At 38.1% G+C, this 19,578-nt stretch overlaps 1 protein-coding gene across 2 annotated transcripts; it reads right to left on the bottom strand.

The window, feature by feature from the left end:
• Nucleotides 1-593: 593 nt before the first annotated feature.
• itga6a (integrin, alpha 6a) lies at nucleotides 594-17,918 on the bottom strand. 2 transcript variants are annotated; one of them, XM_059561400.1, is made up of 26 exons: nucleotides 17,649-17,918; nucleotides 11,439-11,566; nucleotides 11,181-11,260; nucleotides 10,789-11,050; nucleotides 9,920-10,051; nucleotides 9,597-9,810; nucleotides 9,303-9,496; nucleotides 9,111-9,205; nucleotides 8,490-8,617; nucleotides 8,311-8,400; nucleotides 8,150-8,211; nucleotides 7,543-7,712; nucleotides 5,975-6,118; nucleotides 5,655-5,770; nucleotides 5,289-5,448; nucleotides 4,975-5,058; nucleotides 4,819-4,898; nucleotides 4,612-4,689; nucleotides 3,581-3,683; nucleotides 3,317-3,493; nucleotides 3,054-3,155; nucleotides 2,850-2,960; nucleotides 2,661-2,759; nucleotides 2,459-2,584; nucleotides 1,131-1,246; nucleotides 733-868 (listed from the first exon to the last, which is right to left on the bottom strand). In XM_059561400.1, exons 1-25 carry the CDS (start codon nucleotides 17,813-17,815, stop codon nucleotides 1,145-1,147), a joined length of 3,204 nt encoding a protein of 1,067 aa, XP_059417383.1. In that variant the 5' UTR covers nucleotides 17,816-17,918; the 3' UTR covers nucleotides 733-868; nucleotides 1,131-1,144. The 2 variants fall into 2 exon arrangements, with proteins under 2 accessions (XP_059417382.1, XP_059417383.1); XM_059561399.1 differs by lacking the exon at nucleotides 1,131-1,246 and having other exon boundaries at nucleotides 594-868.
• Between the last annotated feature and the right edge of the window lie 1,660 nt (nucleotides 17,919-19,578).

The raw sequence follows: 19,578 nt of genomic DNA on the forward strand, positions 1-19,578 counted from the left end.
CAAAAACGCAGAATAGCTCTGAAGCCAAAAGAAAGAACAAGTGTGGACATTAGTACAAGGAGGAAAGATTTGATGACGGACAAAATCCTGATTCCCAGTTCCCTTTTCGTTAGACTGGTAACTCAGGAGACCTGGTTGCTCGATAGACGGCAGATCTAATGAAAAATGAATGAATGCCCCTTTAATGGTAGTCTAACCAACAGGCGTTAAAACATGATGATTAGCAAGGAAATGTGAGCATTCTAGATTTATGCAGATGTGTCATCATTTGATGGTTTGTAGCACTCCTCCAGTTGCATAACTGGTTTATGTCTGGGTCATACATCCACATTTTTTCAGTAACTCATTGACGTTTATTTTTTCTCTTCTGACACTGCTCGCTTGAGCTTCATCTGACAGACCTCAAAACATTCAGTCTAATTTACAGTTACCTAAAGACATGAAACATAATCTTTGGGCAGTTCATGCACAGTGGGCATCTTAGTACAAAATAAATAAACTGCATTGTAAAATATTTACAAAGAAAATCGAGACAACGCAGTCTTGGCATCTCATGCAACTTTCAAAAAAATATACAAATGATTTTTTCTGTTAGGCATCGCATGTCTCTCTTCAACACTGGGCTCACGGACTCGCAGAGAAACCTTCACAACTAGAGATGCCTGATGGTGGAGAAATGTTCATAGCAAATGCAGAGACAGTCTCACGAGTAGCTCTCGTTCTCATCCCATGTGGTCATCCATTGCTTCTTCTCCAAGAGATCTAACATGTCCTTTCCATCTTTCACGAGACGTGTCTCCTTACGAATCCTCACCGCGTGATATTTTGGAACGCTGTCCTCATATTTGGAGCGTTTGAAAAATCCACACTGACGGAGAAAGAACAGAAGCACGTTAAACATCGTTCCAAGACTCAATTGAAAACTCATTCTGCATTTATGTGCTTTGGAGAACACATGCTTGACAAAACAGAACACGTTAAAGCACATCCACTGACACGATACAAAACAAAACCGAGCTTCACATGGGCAGCATGTGTCTTTCTCTCCCTTCTGACGAAGCCCAGGATGAGTTAGTGAGTTAGGCCACACGTCATGCAGACACCACTCTGCTGCAGCGAGCGTGTTTTACCCGGGAGAGGAGAGCTAGGCCTCAGTGGACTGTTTGTCAGAGGGCTGAGCGTGAATCTCCGCTTTGTGAAAAGCGGCATCGTACTCGTCCTTCTGGGCCCGCTTGAAGAAACCGCACTACAGAGGGGGCAAATTCAGGGGTCATTGCAAACATGATAAGGTTTGTGCTAAACACATCTTTTCATCTGATTGATCCACCGGTCACAAAAAAATATTTGGAGAGTAAAATTAATTAAATACTCAAATGCTACGAGAGAATTTCACTGCACTCCTCATTTCTGCTCAGTGTCTTTGAATCAGCTGGTATTTTGGTGATTTTAATGCGTATATATAGAGGTGTAGAGAATCACATTAACTATCAACACGATCCACTAACACTTTGTGAAAAAGAAGTACTCTTAATTGTACTGAATGTGTACTCAAAAGTATATTTAAAAAAAAACATCACTTAAGCGTACTTAAAGAGATCACACTTTCATGACTGTTTTCAACACACTTAAGTACACTTTTAAAATCGATTTTGAATAATATATTTTGTTAACGTACACTTATTTTGACTAGAATACTAAATCCTATCCTACTTTATTATAATTTTAACTTTATTGTGGTATTACATTTCAAGGTTAATACATTCTATGCACTAATTGCAACTTTATCATTACAAAATGTTCAATTATAAATATATTTAAGTACATAGAGTATATTTTAGTTGACCATAAATACTTGTTTGAACACTTGGCACTACACTGTCCAAACAAATGAGAAATATGAAATTAAATATATACTGAAGTCCTACTTAAGTGGGTCAGAAAAGCATTTTAAAGTTCAACGAATTGCATTTGATATAAATGTAAACTATAATAATAATAATGAAATAATCCAACTGCAATTAAGTGTCCAAAAACATTACCACCTGTTTGCACTTAAGTACGTTCTTCATAACAGTTTTATATATATACAAGGGATCCCTGTTAACTCAGCTTTTATTTATTTGTTGTTGTTTTTTTTAAAAACATTTAAAAAGTTTATCTGTGGTAGGCTATCTCTCTTGAAAAAATATTTGACATGTTACTTTTTTTTTAAATCATTTATTTATTTATTATATGAAATGTTATTTCTTTCTTTTTTAGGTGTAGTGCAGTCTCCAAACTCTTTTTAGGACCGTTAAAAGTGTAAACCAGGATAAACAAAGCTAGAAAATCAACAAATACTTAAATGAAATGAAAAAAAATTAATTGAAAAGTCCTCGTATATTTCTTAAGCAAACATATGCAGAATGCTATTGGGGTTTTGTTTACTTTCCGTATGTGCATGTGAGTGTTTCATTACCTTCCAGAGTAACAGAACCAGAAGAGCCAGCATCAGAACTCCAGCTAAAACAGCCACCAGAATGATCCACCAGGGAACGCCTCCGAACGGAGTCACGGCCGTCTCCGGGAACACGCTCAGCCTCACCTGCCATCACATCTACAGTGACTCACACAGTACATCATGTTTTACTCTGTTACACTTGAATAGGAAACCGTGTTACCTGGGTCTCAGGATTTTTAAGGACAATGTTCTTGGCAGAATCATCCAGACTTATGGAAGCTTTCACGATTATATCGAGGTAATTGTAGGACACATAATCCTGTTTTAGAGAGGAGCACAAAACAGGACGCTTTAACAACTCGAGACATTCTTTCAAAGGAACAGAATAAGCTCTCTTTGTTGTCCTTACTTCGAGGAAAGTGGAGTTCCACAGGCGGGATTTTAAAACGACGAGCGCAGTGTTGTCCAAGCCCTGTAGAGGGCATTTGATCTCCACACATCTGGCATCTCCACTGCAAGACTACGAGGAAAAACAAGACTCATGTCAAGAAGTTGTTTGATGGCATTGCTAAAAAGTAAAGTTCACCACAAAATAATAACTCGGTCTCATTACCAGAATCTTGTGCTTGCGTTTGTCCGGGACGAAGGCTGTTTTGACCCCCTCAGCTGGTTTCCGCTCCTCTAGCTCACGCTTTCTCCTGGTTGATCTCGACTCCTAAAAGTGTCACAGTTGGGTTGTCCATGTTGTTATTTGGTTTCATCATCATCAGTCTCAGTCAGATAAGTCAATTCTTTCAAATGTTTTCTCAATCTAGTTGAAAACATCGGAATGTGGGACAGCATTCAATCAGACTTGAACTCTTGAGTATCTGATACCTCGCTCAGTCGGAGAGGGTTGATCTCTGTCTCAGGTGAACAGGTGACTAACTGCAGGTCCCTGGTGTTGATCTTCATCAGATACAGCAGCCATTTCCCCACAGAGCTTTCTTTAGGCCACTGGATGCTCAGGGATGCAGTTCCAAAAGACTTCAGAGGCTTTCCCAAATTAATCACCTGCACAGAATAAAAAAGTAGAGTTTTAAAAGAAAAAAATACCTGAAGTGATATATAAAAAGGTATATGAACTATTTTAGCATTTACTCTGAATTCATATTCGACTAAGCTCCCGACTTCCTCCTCTGTCTTCATGGCGCTCATGCCTCTGACTTCACCTCCAAAATAGACCTGAGCAGGTTTGGCAACCCTGATACACAACGACAAGACAGCCATGAGATACAACAGCCTCGCTGACAAGACACCACTAATTATAGATGCTTGTGAAAAAGAAAAGAAATCCACTTAACTGTATTGAATGTGCATTTGTAGTTTATATAAAATCTTAAAACTATAAACTGTACTTGCAGAGAATATAATGTTAATGAAATAAAAGGAATGATGTTTGTATTTAAAGAGTACACTTCCATGAATATTTAACACATTATGGACACTTTTAAAAAGTGCACTTTATAACAATATCAAATTAAAAGTACATTTTAAATCTGTTTTAATACACACATACTTAATTGTAATGCTAACTTTAGTGAGTTATACAATAAGTTAATATTTTCTAAATATACTAAATTGCAACTTCATTCCATGTTTTTAAGAAAACAGGAAAAATGATGAACATACAAATAAATATGGACTTAAGTCCTACTTAAGTGGGTCAAAACATTCTAAAATTCAGCTAATTGAATTTAATATAATTGTAGGATTGAATGCTTCCAAAAACATTCAATTCACCCTTAAGTATATTCTTTTGAAGAATATTATTTCAGCAATAAGTACTGTAAAGTATGCTTAAGTGTACTTCTTTTGTCTTTCTTGTAAGTATGTGATGGCAGAGATACAGTACGTTAGTTTGAGGTTAAGTGCTTTACTCAAGAGGCGACAGCTGTATATTTATTTCAGTATTTCTATGGTTTCATGGTAAACCTTGCTTTAGAAGCTTTGACACTTAAATGCAAGATGCCATCTTTACGCAGAATGTACTGCACAATAACTGATTATAATAGTGTAACTGGTGTAATATTACTGTAATATGTAATGAAAGTCAGAAAATGTATTCTTAATATCTCAGCAGTGGTTTTCAATGGAGAGCATGCTTGCTTAAATAAAGTGATGATTCGTACCCTTGTACAGAAAGAAGGAGTTCAATCACCACTTTGGCTTTGGCCTTCACTTTGCCCAGACCTTCCTGTGAACTCGTCCTGTTTCAGAACAGACATAGCAGTATACATTCATGATTCAATTAAAACAGGCTTGTGGTAGCATTTTAGTTCATGTATTAGTTCATATGCATGTTCAAATCAATAGTGATTCTGAAATTTCAGACGTACGTTTCCAGCTGAAGGTCGATCTCCACCTCTTTGGTGTCGAGCGATATCTTGCCAGTGCTCAATATGACGTAGAACGTTACCTACACATAAAAACATTTGTATTAAAATGGCAATTCATAAATTAGAGTCGTATAGCATCTTTGAAGTATTACTGACCTCCGAATCCCTTTTAAAAGGATTTCCCAGCTCGCACTCTGCCAGGGAGCCATTCTGATTGGCAGCACAGATCACATGTTTATCCTGCAGCAAGACACGGGTTTGGTTACACAACATCATATCATACAATATAGTTGGCTTTACGGATTGCTAGTCTCCTATTGAGAGGAAAATAGAGCTCATCGTAATGAGAAATTTAGAAATTTAGTTCACTGGATCCATTACAAAACCAAATGACTCTAAAAACAACAAGATTTCATAGAAATATAGTAACATGGTGATGCAATTTAGACAAAGATTTGTGAGCCACTTACAGTAGTTCTCAGAGATCTGAATCCAGAGTACGAGAGAGATTCATCAAACTGCCCAATCAATCTGGCTTCATGAGCATCATCTCCATTCCTGTTCCTGACTGTGACCTCCAGAGCAAAGTCCTTCTGATCACTCAGAGAAATCACCGGCATCCCATTCTCCCTGAGAGATCGATTTGAAAATTTAGAAACCTTGTATATCGATTATAAATTATATGCAATTTAGACTATGAGGGTATATAAAGACTTTTTAGTAGTAGTAATATATTTAAGATCACTAGTTATAGATGTGTTATTAATGCAATCAGAGTGTGTGTTGGGTTTGTGTTGCATGCTTCTAGTAGTGTGTGATGTGTTTCGTATACACACAGCGGTAGAGGAGGAAACACATCTTGTTTGGACTCTCTGTAGCAGAACCTGTACTGCAGCTGTAGGTTACTCTGACAGATGTTGTCTGTGCCACAACCCTCCTTCAGGAAGTTCACCTAATCCAGGAAACATGGCAAATCAAATCTTTTTTACTAGTACTTAATTAATCAGCCGATATATACATATATATGTCTATACAAAAAGTATTGTCAATTTTAAAGGCGACCAAACTGACCTTTTAAAGTTTACAGTTTAAGTTACATTTATTATGTTTACAGTAAAGGATCTAAAGATGTATTGACTGTCAGTTGTTGGTATACCTCGGTGATGGTCTTGTTGGGCACAGTGGAGTCTAGTATTGGAGTTAGTTGTGGCAGAGAGCTCTGCAGTTTGCCTCTCGAAGCACTCTGAATGGCCACAGACACCTCGATAGGAATTGCTCTGAGCTTATCCCTGATGCCTTCCTGAAAACCAGCACATGACAGATCCCACTCAGTCAACGTGTATTGAAATAAAGATCGAAAAGCTTAAACAGAGGCTCTTGGAATGTCATAATAACTCCAAAGTTCCTAATTCCAAAATGAGAATTATAGGAATTGTAGATGTATGATTCCTGTAAACAAAATTTGATTAACTGATAAAGTGAAAATTCCAAAGTTAACACTGGAGGGGAGGATTTTCATCTTGGTCTGTTCCTCACCAATAGCAATCACCAATAGCCACATATTTTGAATGCATGCTGTAGTTCGTACTGTCAACAATAAATCCATGCATATGTTTCATTTGATATCACATGATGTTTAATCAGAATGTTATAATTCAAATGACAAACCTTTCTCTGGTGACATATGCAGAATCATTGAATCCACTTAAACCTTCCCCCTGCAAGCTCACTTTCATCTGTTGCTATATTTAAGTGCCACACCCACATCTCACAAGCCAATCAACAACAGATGAACAGGACCAAGTCCCCACCTTCCATAATTTTTTTTTTTTTTTGGTAACACTTTATTTAAAGGTTTCTGTCATGATCCGGTCACTGAACTTATGTTAAATCACCACTAGAGGTCATCATCCACAACACTCTCAAGACTCTCACACTACACAGTACATCCTGGACTACATTTCCCATGCTCCATTGCACCGATCACTCACAGCTGCCATCAATTACACACACACAGCACAATCATCAGACATGCATTATAAGCTTGGACTTCCTTTCACACACGGCAGAGTATTGTTCTGCCTATATCCCTCTCCTAGCGATAGCTGCATACAAAATCCTTTCTGTGTAAGTTCTCTTAGTCTTGTCTTAGTTTTTAGTTTTCGTAGTCTTGTTTCAGTTTCTTGTTATCATAGTTTTGTCTCTGTTTCTAGTTTTCTTAGTCTTTTTTAAGTTTATAGTTTTCATAGTATAGTCTTTTTCTTGCCTTTCCCTGTTAATCGTGTTTTGACACTTTTGCTCTGGTTACTGGATTACCCCTCTTGCTTAGCCCTCTGGATATTGTTAGCTCATCAAGGACCCATGCTTGCCCTAGGATTATTCTTGTGTCTTGTCCCCTATATACCTGTTATGACCACGTCTCTGTCTAATAAAAGTCTCACAACTCATCAGCCTTGTTACACATGTTACATGTACTTACTATTATAATAACAATTAATTGTGCATTATTACATGCAAGTAACACTAAGCCAAACCCTAATCCAAACCCTAACCATATTGTAAGTAGCCTACACGTAGTTAATTAATATTACACAGTACTTAAATGTATAATTACAATGTAACAAGGACACCTTGAAATAAAGCGTAACCTTTTTAAATGATAACCAATGAAACCTGTATGTGCAGCACAATATGGAAGAAAATTTAATTTAAAGCTGTATTTACTTGTAGTCTGAGTTTGGTCTTGTAACAGGCTTTCTTGTTCTGTCCTCGTAGCTCCAGAGAGCCGGTCGACTGAAAGTCCTGATCCATCGCACTCTTCTCCAGAAACACAACCCTAGATGGAAGACCCAGCTTCCTGCGGTACCACTCGGCCTCAAGTGTACAGGAGACGGCTGGCAGAAACAAACAAACAATCAAAACATTTACAATGTGTGAGCTTCAGACCTCAATACTTTTTTCTTTTATTAGTTTAGTAACATACCATCTACAGTAGCATCTTGTCTGTCAGCATAAACAATACAGAATACATCTGGACTAAATCCTAAGCACTTTTCACATTGAGAACAATAAGTATAACAGTAATGTTAACTATATTAGCATTTGCACTAACGGATGATAGCCTTCTGTTTATTGTGAGCATATGCTGCTATAATGTTGTTTGCTGCTTAAAACCCTCAAGCGCTTTACAATCAGGTGGATTCTGATTGGCTGTCAATGTTGTACAGTTATCGTTATCATCCTTGGTGTGAACAGCCCTTTAGACTAAATAATACAAAATTACAATAGATAATGATTGTATGTCAATATATCAGAGCATAAACAGACTTACTGAGTTTGGGGTTGTAGGTGGAGGGGTTTGCTTTATATGAGAAACACGCTTCTACAGTCAAGCTATAAAGGATGCAAGATTAAACACTCATTAATATTTCCCACATGTCTAGCACATTTATGACAGATGCTTTTTGAGCTCTTGATTTGTCAGGATCTCACCAGACGCTGTTGCCACATGTTTTCTTCATCAAGTCGATCTCCTTTGGTGTCACCTTGATGTCTTTCTTGATGCTAATAACTGTTTTGGACCTGCACACAAGAGGGATGTTATATAGCGCTATAGCATCTCAAAACATCTTTAGGAAATGACTTTGACTTGAGAAGTGAGCTATCATCACCTGTATATGAAAACTGTGTCAGAGAGCGAGCCCACGGCGAGATCAGGGTACGAGTTCTGATCCAGGTCCATGTTTCCAGCCAGAGAATAGCCAAACATCTTAATATTGTGCAGTTTACCCTCCAGTATCTGCAAGATCAGGTCAGATGTCTTAGTGTTTGTAGACAAAGTTAAGGCTGTATTCGTTGTTTAATAACAAAGACTAAAAAATGTAAAATTATAATAATAAAATTAAATTTTATTTATTTATTATCTTCAATATCCTGAAATATATACAGTATATACATACATTGAAGATAAGGGATTTTATATATGGTGTGTATAGTTCACAACAGAGTAACATCAGACAAAAACAAAGTAGAATCATGACCAAATTAGATTTTGATATATAATGAAATCTCTAATGTATAAAATCAAGTATGTATCTATTTTTTCGCCAATGTTTTATGCTTAAAATGGAAAAGCTTTTAAAGAGGATAACACGAAAATGAGTCTCCTAGTGCCATTTATTCCTTTCAGTTCCACCAATATTTGATCCAAGTAATTTCTCACTGATATGTTCCATTAAAACTGCAGACAGAAGAGAAAACGTGACAGAGACAGAGAGTGGAGAGTGTCTAACCTGAGCCGGTGTGGTATTGATGCCGTCAGCAGATCCGTGGTAGATGTAGACGCTCCCAAACCCTGAGTCTGCGTAAGGAGCACCTACTGCAATATCTGAGACACAAGCGGGAAGAATGTGAAATAACCTGAACAGACCAAACAAATTCATTATTTTGCATCCAAAGCTAACCAAACAACTCCTGCATTTAACCTTCAAAAGAATCCAGATTAATGTCTCCAATGTTCTCCACAGCCAGTCCAAACATGGAGTCTTTCGTTCCATTCAGGCGAGTAGGAGCGATGTCCTTCCACCTTCCAGCCTTATTGATGTAAACATACACGGCTCCACCCACTTCCTCATCTCTCTGGAAGAACTGGGGCGCACCAACCACAACGTCCTGCCAGCTGGAGGGACAATCAACACAGTTCAGCTGGCCATTCACAACCCACTCACTCAGTTTCAGAAGTTACTTTATTATTATTCAACAGATCTTGTGTCACCTACCCATCTCCATTTAGGTCCACCACAGCAACGTCATATCCAAAGGAGGATGCGAGTCCTGGTCCTTGCAGAACGTGTTCAGGTGCGAGCGTGGTGGACACTTCGCCCTCCTTCCGCAGAAACACCACTGCTCCGCTGTGATTGGCCCGCGGCGCTCCAGACACTATGATGAGTTTGCCTTTCTTCGTGATACTGTGGCCGGAATCTAACGAGAATCCTGTACATATGCGAGATTAAGTGTCACTTCAAAATACAATTACTGACCACAGCAGTAATTGTATTTTTTACAAACACGGATGTACTGTACATGGTTCTCATGTTCTCACCTAAGTAACTGTTGGCTGGTACTGGCACGAGATTCGGATCCAGGCGGTTTTCATCCCCGACCTCATAAGGACCGTCATCAAACAAGCCCATTTCCAGCAGAGTGTTGTTCTTCTGTTCAACACGCACTATACCTAGAGAAGGGATGTAATGGGGTGAGTGCTAAACAACAAGATTTTGCTGATACAGGAAAACAAAAGACTGAATGGTTATTAAAAATGTGTGTTTTATTTAAGCAAACCCATGTGTAAAAGAAGTGTGGTTAATTTGAAATCGTTATTTTTAATAATATACAGAGTTCTGGCACAAAACTCTGATAGCAGTCCAATAGGTCTAACTCAATCTGACGTAATGACATCATTATCACATGGCACAGCTGATTGGTTCTCTCCTGTATCAGTAGCCAATGAGCTCGCTGCTCAACATTCAAATATATGACTAGAGCTTGCCGTAGCTGTGCAGCTTGTTTCAGAAACCCTCCACCTTCCCCAGCTCCACCTGTATAGATCTACTACGAGGTGATTCATGAATACTATGGGGTTATTTAATGTATGTTATATTTGCAGCAGCAATATTTCTTACATGCTGCAGTTGCAGTGCTCCTCCTCACCAGTGGGGGTCACAATGCATACAAAACATGTAAGTAAAAACACTGGCTATTTTTTATGGATCAGTCCATCATAATAAATAAATGATAGCAGTATGATGTGTCTGTGAGGTAAGACCTTGCCAAAGGTCAAAACAGTGACCTGTGAGTCACTTCTGCTGTGGTCTCAATCTCAGATGACACACCCCAGACCACACACAGCCCATCTGACGCAGGTTCTGCTTCTTTTTTTACATCATCTTTTGCATCAAATGTCTTTTCTACCTTTCCAGTTGTATGCGCCTGGTGCTCCAAAGATGACATAGTGGAAGTCTTTAGTGAAGGTGGCAGCCAAGCCCTGCTGACAGGCCCCGAATCTTTCGTGACCCCTGGTGCGACCGTCGCAGAATTTCCAGTTCCCCCCATCCTCGTCTGACTGGCTGTCGATGCTCAGGTCCTGACTGAGCATGTAGCATCGTCCCGTGATGTCACGCGCCTCTTGAGGTGTATTGGGGAACAACAGACGCTGGTAGCGATGGGCACATGTCTGAGACAGAAATAAAAAAGCTAGAGTTGTGTGCTGATACAGTACAGAGTCAGACATTGTTTGATAAATAATACAAGTTATGACAATGTAACTTGATGTCAGGTAATTGGTAACTATGCTCTTGACGTACCACAATCTTGCCTCCAGGTCCCTGACTCTGAACAGTTACACCCATCCACTGGTTCTCCTTATTCTCCACATGAGCATCAACTGTGAGAGTCACCATGAACAGAAACCAAGGCATGATTAATTCAAGATCTGTCTATCAAAGAATCCTGCTACTGCTTACCAATAAAAGTACCAGTAGACATCTACTGTACATGCCTGGCTTTACATCTCATATGATATTGTTACATCTGTGGTACCAATAACTAGTTTTTCTGCGCACCATCATTGTCAAAGTCCACTCGAGTGCAGTCATCAGGATGGGTGGTGATGTCACAGCTGTACAGCCCACCCGTGATGTTTGCTCCCTGATTGGATAAGGCCCTGGCTCTGGGAGCACCAATCAGCAATCTGTGCAAAGAAATAAAAGAAAATAAAATAAATGAATCATTTTATTTTTTTCAGCAAACATAAAAAAAGCACTGCAAGTATCCTTTGTGGAAAAAGGCTACCCCAGAATTCACTGTGACAAGCTCAGTAAAACATACTGAAAACACACATGCAGATGTGTGTAAAATGCATGTTAAAGTTCATTAAAATTACTGTAAAATAAAGTGTAGCCAGTTTCTCTCATGAGGAGCACTATTTGCTACCATAGACGATTTTGGAACAGAGCCACAGATTGGTAGCAAGACTAAACACAGGAAAAAACCCTGTAATTATGACGTGATTATCAGTCTTTCTGATGAAGAGGATCTGACAGATTATTTCATCAGCGGGTGTCTTCCTGTTTCCAACACCCATCAGCCAGCTGCACCAAATCAATTATTGACACGCACACTGCTGTCATCACACCAGAACAAAACACACGAAGACCCAATAATGCCTCTTTTCTGAATCAACGCTGAAAATAATTTAACATGATAAGATGCATGATAAGATGATGAGATGCTGATAAATGAAGTGTTTCTGAGATCATGCAAGTGATGTTGCACTTAATATGACTGCTTATCAAAGCATAAATAGTGCTTGTGAAGTCAGAAATAAAAACTCAATACACATTAAATCAATAACTGACTCACCCAAATATCTGCATTGTATCACACTGCATAAATAAACCTAATGCATAACCAATCCCTTTTTCCACAATTCATCCCCGACACTCCTTTCCTGAGAGAAGGAAAATTCTTTCACTGCCTACTACCACAACTATACAGATTAGATTTTTCCAGTGAACGGTCAGATATAAGTCAGCATGACATTGAGGCACACAGAGGCAGATTGCTTAGCTTCACACACAGCGGTTCACAACAGCTGACTCAGCAACTCTTATTCTGATGAAACACTTCCAGAACATTTGTCTTAATTGACAACGCTTACGAATCAACTCTTCTGGGCACTTCAGTAAATAAAAAAAAAGTAAGACTTGGCTCTATCAGACACTATATTAGAGAAAAATAATATATATGGAGCTGGTTATTTGATCTCAAAATGCATTAGTTTATAAACACTGCGCTAAAAAGTGTTTAGAGGTCATAACACAACACTGTGCAAGAAACCATGCTAAAAATAGTCTTTGTTAATCAATAATCTGCCCCTGTAATTATAATATGTGTGAAAAGGAATAAAAGATTTTGGTGTTTTACTGACACATGGTCATTTCGTATGTACAGTGTTTAACCAGGATAGCAACAGCTTAATGTTTGTGGTGTTTTGCAAAAATTTAGAGACCGTTTGAGTAAAGGTGCATCAAATATTGAACAGACCAATTATTTTATTAGCTTTCTTGTTTTGAGCTTACTTGTGAGTCTTACTATGATAAAACATTACAGCAAATAGCTGGAGTCCATTCCCAGGAAGATGGGGCATGCAGGTGGACTGTAAGATTTGGAGAGCTCCAGGACCACAGCACCCCTCAATCATGGTTGGGAAATTCAACACATATCTGATGGACAACACTAGGAACGGCATGCCAGAGCTGGAGTTTGAGTGCTCAACACTATGCTCTCTACATGGGAAACAGGCCAGCCATTATGGTGTTGAGAGGTTTCATCAGCATTTCATCTGTGCACCCAGTGCCCCTTAATCTACTTTCCATGGTGAGTCTATTCAGATCAGCATGTAGACCACCAGTGGCTTACTATACTGGGACACTCCACCATACAGACCAATCAAATGTTTCATTGTTATCACTGGATAATAGGCATTGCCATATATTTCTTGATGCCTTGGGTGGTTATTGGACTGAGAGACAAATCATTAAAGTTGTTGAGAATGTGGCCAGTCAACCTGACACTCGCCGTTTCCAATCAACATAAGGAAGGACAAAAGATCTCATTAGAGAAATTATGGGAAAACAGCATTTAGCTCAAAAAGCCACAGAATGTTGCCCTGTCGTATTTTCAGGCTTCATTGTTCTTGAACAATTTGAGTTTGATTAGTCTAAGCATGCCATTGTTGACACTAAGAGGGTTTATTTAATCAGGGTCACCAGGTTTATAGTCTAACTGAGCAAAATTACTTCTCGAAAGCTATGTGCAGAGTGCACATCTATGATTATCTTTATCTTTACTTTACTTTGCACACAATTTATAATTCGAGTGAACGAAATAGTAAATCGAGGGAACGCAATAGTAATCGTGTGCACGTTTTAGTACATTGAGGGAACGAATTAGTAAATCGTGCACACGATTTAGCGTACTTTTTTTCTTGCATGTGCGGGCCTCCGTACATACTAATTCCAATTCAAATGACATTTTACATTACATTTTAAATTCATGCAGTTGTTAAACAAGGCATGTACTAATGCAATGCACATTATTAAATATAAGCATTCTTCTTTTTCCTTTATTTTATTTGACCTAACTTCTGTGTTTGAGTTCACATAGATAGACAAACCGCAGCAATTATAATATAAAAGAGTAAACTGACAGCACCCGGTGTGTGTGTTTTTACTCTTTATACCCACAGCTGGCTGCAACCTGCCACTTACACACTGTACAGTTGATTCATCTCTGCAGGAAAAACATTTTTGCTTCTAAACCTGTTTAACGAATTACAATTAACACTACGTTGTGGATGAAGAGTTTGACCAAAGTGCTTTTACAGCAAGCACAGTATTCAAAAAAATATATCACAGTAATGTCATATATCTTAATATAGTTATCTTTGAGGACATTCAGCCCTAGATAGTAATTTCCTTCTTTAAATACTACTTCATGGATACAAATACAAAAGATTATATATAAGATATTAGTCAGTTTTGGCATCAGTGTAAAAACAGATTGAAATGATTCAACTGATTGAAAAAAAAAATCAATTTGTAAAACCGTGTCATGGTCTCACTGTAAATATATTCATCCCGCACACTTTTATCCAGTGATTCAGCTAATACCTGTTTCAGACCGCTGCTTCATCACTGAAGGAGAGAAACGACCACACTCATCTGTCTCTGCTCATCACTTCAGGCATGCAGACCTTCCCATCTTTCCATTAGAAAATATACCACAGCCATAACCTTTCACTAGTTCTGTTACACAGTCCAAAAGCATCCGTGCCAAAGCTGCACCAGCTGCTGTGTGTCTCAAACACTGCTCATCTAGAAATGTGTCTTTGTTCATCACGATCCAGCAGTGCAGTCGCTGCAGTTGTCTGAGATGAGCTACACTGACAAAGCTTGATTGTGCCAGGCTTCTTGTGTTGGGTTTTGCTCTGGTTGTGTCTGGTTAAATTGGATTGTAAGATGTTACATGTGTGTTATATTATGTTGGGTTGTTTGTGTTCATGTTTGGGGTTTGATGTAATTGTATACAGTAGGGATGGGTCACTATACTTAATTAATTGGCTAGGCAACAACTGCATGATATTTAATGCAATATAATGGCTGTAGTATCTTACCTGATCTTTCACTCTCATTTTGCACATGTTTGTTGCGGATGAGACACATGCATCAGCTAGTCACTTCTGAAGTGGTCACTTCTCATTGAAGTGTATTATAAGTCAAAACTGAAGCTGAAGTTCAGTCTGCACTTGATTTTCCTAACTGTACGTGTACAGTACATTTCCCCATTCTTGAATAGACTGCATGCATGCAGTTGTCTTACAGTGTTAGACTAACTAGCATCCCATCAAATGCATTACATAAGCTACAGATGGTGTTTGTATTATGCAATAATCAGTTTCAAATACATAAATTAAAGACATAGCCTTTTGCAAGCGGTTTCAGTTTGATTTTCATTTCAGTGCAACCACAATACAAATCACTAGAATCTCTAGAGCTTAAAATCTTCACACACCTGAGGAGACCAACACATTCACACAAAAAGAAATGAAAATAAAGAAAAGAGAAGGGGCCTGTAGCGATCTATCTCTCGAGTTACATGAGCACAGATGGCCTGATGTGTCCTGGTCCAGTGTAAACAAATGCCAACCTGTTCATCCACCTCTGTGGATACTCACAGCATCAGAGACATTCGGGAAGTCGTGGCCTAGTGGTTAGAGTGTTTGACTCCTTACCCTAAGGTTGTGGGTTTGAGTCTTGGCAATACCATGACTGATGTGCCCTTGAGCAAGACACTGAACCCCCAACTGCTCCCCAGGCACTGCAGTATAAATGGCTGCCCAATGCTCAGTGTGTGTGTGTGTGTGTGTTCACTGATGTGTGTGTGCACTATGGATGGGTTAAATGCAGAGCACGGATTCTGAGTATGGGTCACCATACTTGGCTGTCATGTCACTTTACATGTTTTGTTTCTTGGGAATCATGTGGCTTCCTTCTGATGGATTATAAGAGTCGATGAGCAGGTTGCTTACACACCACAGGAAGTTATAAGAAAGGCAGGAAGGAAGACTTTTTGTGTGGCACACTAAATTCTACTTGTATGGCATCTGCCAGGACTCCCAAAGATACACTTAAACAAGTGCTTAAATAAGAGCTGCTTTGACTCAGAAACAGAAATGCACACATATTGCTACAGCTGATAGTTCTCAGTACAGTGTATCAGATACTGCTTTCACTCTGGAAATGACCTGTGTGAACCATTGGCAATGCATCCAAAGATTGAGCACCAGCATACACTGGTTTGCATACATTATTCACACAATCAACTAATTCCACACGAGACTGGAGATAAATATGAAAAGGCCTAGACATTTACATCAACAGGAAAGACAGAGGGACACGTCTGGTGGTCACAGGTGCTACACACTTTCATGGCAGCGTAGATGCTGTAAACAGGTGTCTTTCACCACACACACACACACACGAGAAAACTCACACTTGTTCATTTCACACAACTGTTTAAACACTGTTAAATGCCTGTGTGTTCTATTTAACCAGTGACCCTCCACACACACACACACACACACTTAGTAAATCATTCAGCCTATTTGTTAAATGCAAATCTCAAATCATTTCAGCAATGCAGAGAAATATGCAAAGCAGCACATCATTTCTTTCATCTTAACTTTTTTAACTGCTCTTTTACAAGGGGGCCAAATTGTAAAGTTTTTTAGTAAACTTGTCTTTACTTAACTGTGTTTTGAATGTCTTTACATTTCAAACTTGTCCTAAAAGGAGTCCTAAGTTAATTTGTTAGTGCCCCATCCTGACAGATGTTTTACAGCCTTAGACCATATAGCATCTCACCCTTAATTAAACAGATCTGAGAGACAGGGTAAAAGAAAATGAACACAAATGACCAACCTGACAAAACGTTTGTATGCATAAAGGCATCATTGCTTCCCTTAAGAACTTTTTCCATCCATTAAGCCTTTCCATTATACACAAAATGGTTTTTTTGGGAAAAAGATGGAAGGTTGTTCAGTGGAAAAGGGTTGTTCCGATTATTAAATGTTTTCATACTAAGAAAAAAAGGTGCTTTTAAGAACTGCTTTTTGAAAGGTTCTTTGAGGAACCCAAAAAGGTTCTTCTGTGGCAGTGGCATAAATATGGTTTACACAAAACAGCGTTTTTTAATACCCATATGATTAACTCAAGAGCCAAATTCAGCAAAAAAAAAAAAAAAAAAAAAAAAAAAACCTTTATAACATGGATTTTTTGCTGAATATAACCACCGAGGAACATTTACATTTAAGATCAGACTTTACGATATTACTCTTTGAATTCTTTGAGTGTGAAAAGCCATTGTCCCCTGGAGACTTGTCGCATCACGTTGTGTGTTGTGAAGTTGTCAGTAAGTAAGCAGAAGCCCTTCCAGCAGCACACGACGATTAATGAGCTGATCACCATACGATCACTAACATTTCACCATTCAAAAAAAAAGGTTTCTTTCTTTACGAACTATTGTACTATTAAACGCATCGTTTCATGTTCTTATAGAGCAGGTAGAAGTAACACAACTGTTTAAAAATGAACGGGGCACAGGTGCAGGATGAACGGAAGATGACCTACAGAACGCATCTGCTCAGACTCCAGTGATCAGTCAGTGATCTCGATTAATCACAACGATATTCAGTAACCGATTCTACTCACATTCTCTTATCGTACGGCTGGAGCTGCCGGTGCAAGGCGAGAGAGAATCCGAAGAGGCTGCCCGGTTCACCGTTCTTCCTCAGGACGTTTCGCGTGTCCAGGTTAAATGCACTTGTAGAAGTCCATATGAGCAATGAAAAAATGCACAGGTTCAGAGTGAGCCCCATTGCCTGTTATTTATATGGTTGTATGAATATAGCCCTTGTGTGCGGTAGTGTCTGCTGCTCTGAGAGGACAGCAGTCGTGGTCTGCACTGCACTGCGCTCAATGAGAGAGAGAGAGAGAGAGCGAGAGAGAGAGGGAGGGAGAGAGACCCTGCGCCCCTCCTCTCTCTCTCTCTCTCTCTCTCTCTCTCTCTCTCTCTCTCTCTCTCTCTCTCTCCGCTGTCCCCTCAGAGCTCTGCGTCACTACTGAGAGATGGGTGAGTCTCGCCCGGTCTGGTCTCACCCCATCCACTCACGCCTGTGATTTATGGTGCTTGAATTTATTGTCAAAGTTAATATTCATAAGTGAAATCTGTGCGCATACAGATTCTGGGTATTCATTTAGATCTTGAAAATTTAATGACATTTGATAATTGAAATATGTAATTAAAAATACAATATACTTAATGTATTCATATCATTAAAATGTATTGTAGAAATTCTCTGTGTTTAGTCACAGATCACGGTCTGCACTCAGACTGGAAACATTGTGCATCTGCTCCTCTGCATATCGCTTATTGCAAGTTGATGTACATCATTAATGGTCTTTGTCAAAAAATATTATATTGGATAATTACTCATTATTAATTACTAGAGTAGAATTGTGCATTGATCACCCTTCTAAAAACTAAAATGACACTACAGCTTAGTGGACTTCACTGTCAAACTCTCACAATTAGCATTACAATAACTTTTACAAAAATATGATTTCTTTAACTATAAGACTGGACTAAAGCTGCCATACAGTTATCGTTTCAATTTCACTCATTCATTCATATATGTGCAAGTGGCAATTTCTATGGAATATCTGGGGCCAGTTGCATAAAATTAGCCTCTATGTTAAAATAATTTCTTGAGAACTAGTCTGAGCAACTAACTAATCTACATTTTTTTGTAACCGATAACAAATAACCGATAACCGATATACAGTACAGACCAAAAGTTTGGAAACATTACTATTTTTAATGTTTTTGAAAGAATTTTCTTTTGCTCATCAAGCCTGCATTTATTTGATCAAAAAAAAAAAAACAGAAAAAAAGTAATATTGTGATATATTATTACAATTTAAAATAATCGTTTTTAAATTTATTATACTTTAAATTATCATTTATTTCTGTGATGCAAAGCTGAATTTTTAGGATCATTATCACATGATCCTTTAGAAATCATTCTAATATGATGATTCATTATCAAAGTTGGAAACAGTTCTGCTGCCTAATATTTTTTCAGAACATATGATACTTTTTTAGGATACTTTGATGAATAAAAAGTAAAAAAAAAAAAAAAGAAGCTATGTTTTTAAAATATAAATATTTTGTAATAACAATATACACTACTGGTCAGTAATCTTTTTTTTCTTTCTTTTTTTTTTAAATAAAATCAATACTTTTATTCAGCAAGGATGTGTTAAATTGATAACAAGTGATAGTAAAGAAAATATATTATTAGAATATTTTATTTTATTTTGAATAAATGCAGTTCTTTTTAACCTTTTATTGATCAAATATATGAGACAGCAGAACTGTTTCCAACACTCATAATAAATCAGAATATTAGAATGATTTCTAAATGATCATGTGATAGACTGATGTTACATGTGACACTGAAGGCTGGAGGAATGATGCTGAAAATTCAGCTTTGCATCACAGAAATAAATTATTTTTTTAAAGTATATTCAAATAGAAAACTATTATTTTAAGTTGTAATAATATTTCACAATTTACTGT

This window comes from Carassius carassius, chromosome 11 (genome assembly GCF_963082965.1).
Source record: "Carassius carassius chromosome 11, fCarCar2.1, whole genome shotgun sequence".
Taxonomy (NCBI): domain Eukaryota; kingdom Metazoa; phylum Chordata; class Actinopteri; order Cypriniformes; family Cyprinidae; genus Carassius; species Carassius carassius.

Bases quoted from the DNA above. Each gene is read 5' to 3' on its own strand.
- itga6a (XM_059561399.1), bottom strand. From the start codon at position 17,815: ATGGGGCTCACTCTGAACCTGTGCATTTTTTCATTGCTCATATGGACT. The intron at 8,618-9,110 runs GTTAGACACTCT...CTGATCTTGCAG, and splicing joins TCAATACCACACCGGCTCAG to ATACTGGAGGGTAAACTGCA. The intron at 2,585-2,660 runs GTAACACGGTTT...ATGTGATGGCAG, and splicing joins TTAAAAATCCTGAGACCCAG to GTGAGGCTGAGCGTGTTCCC.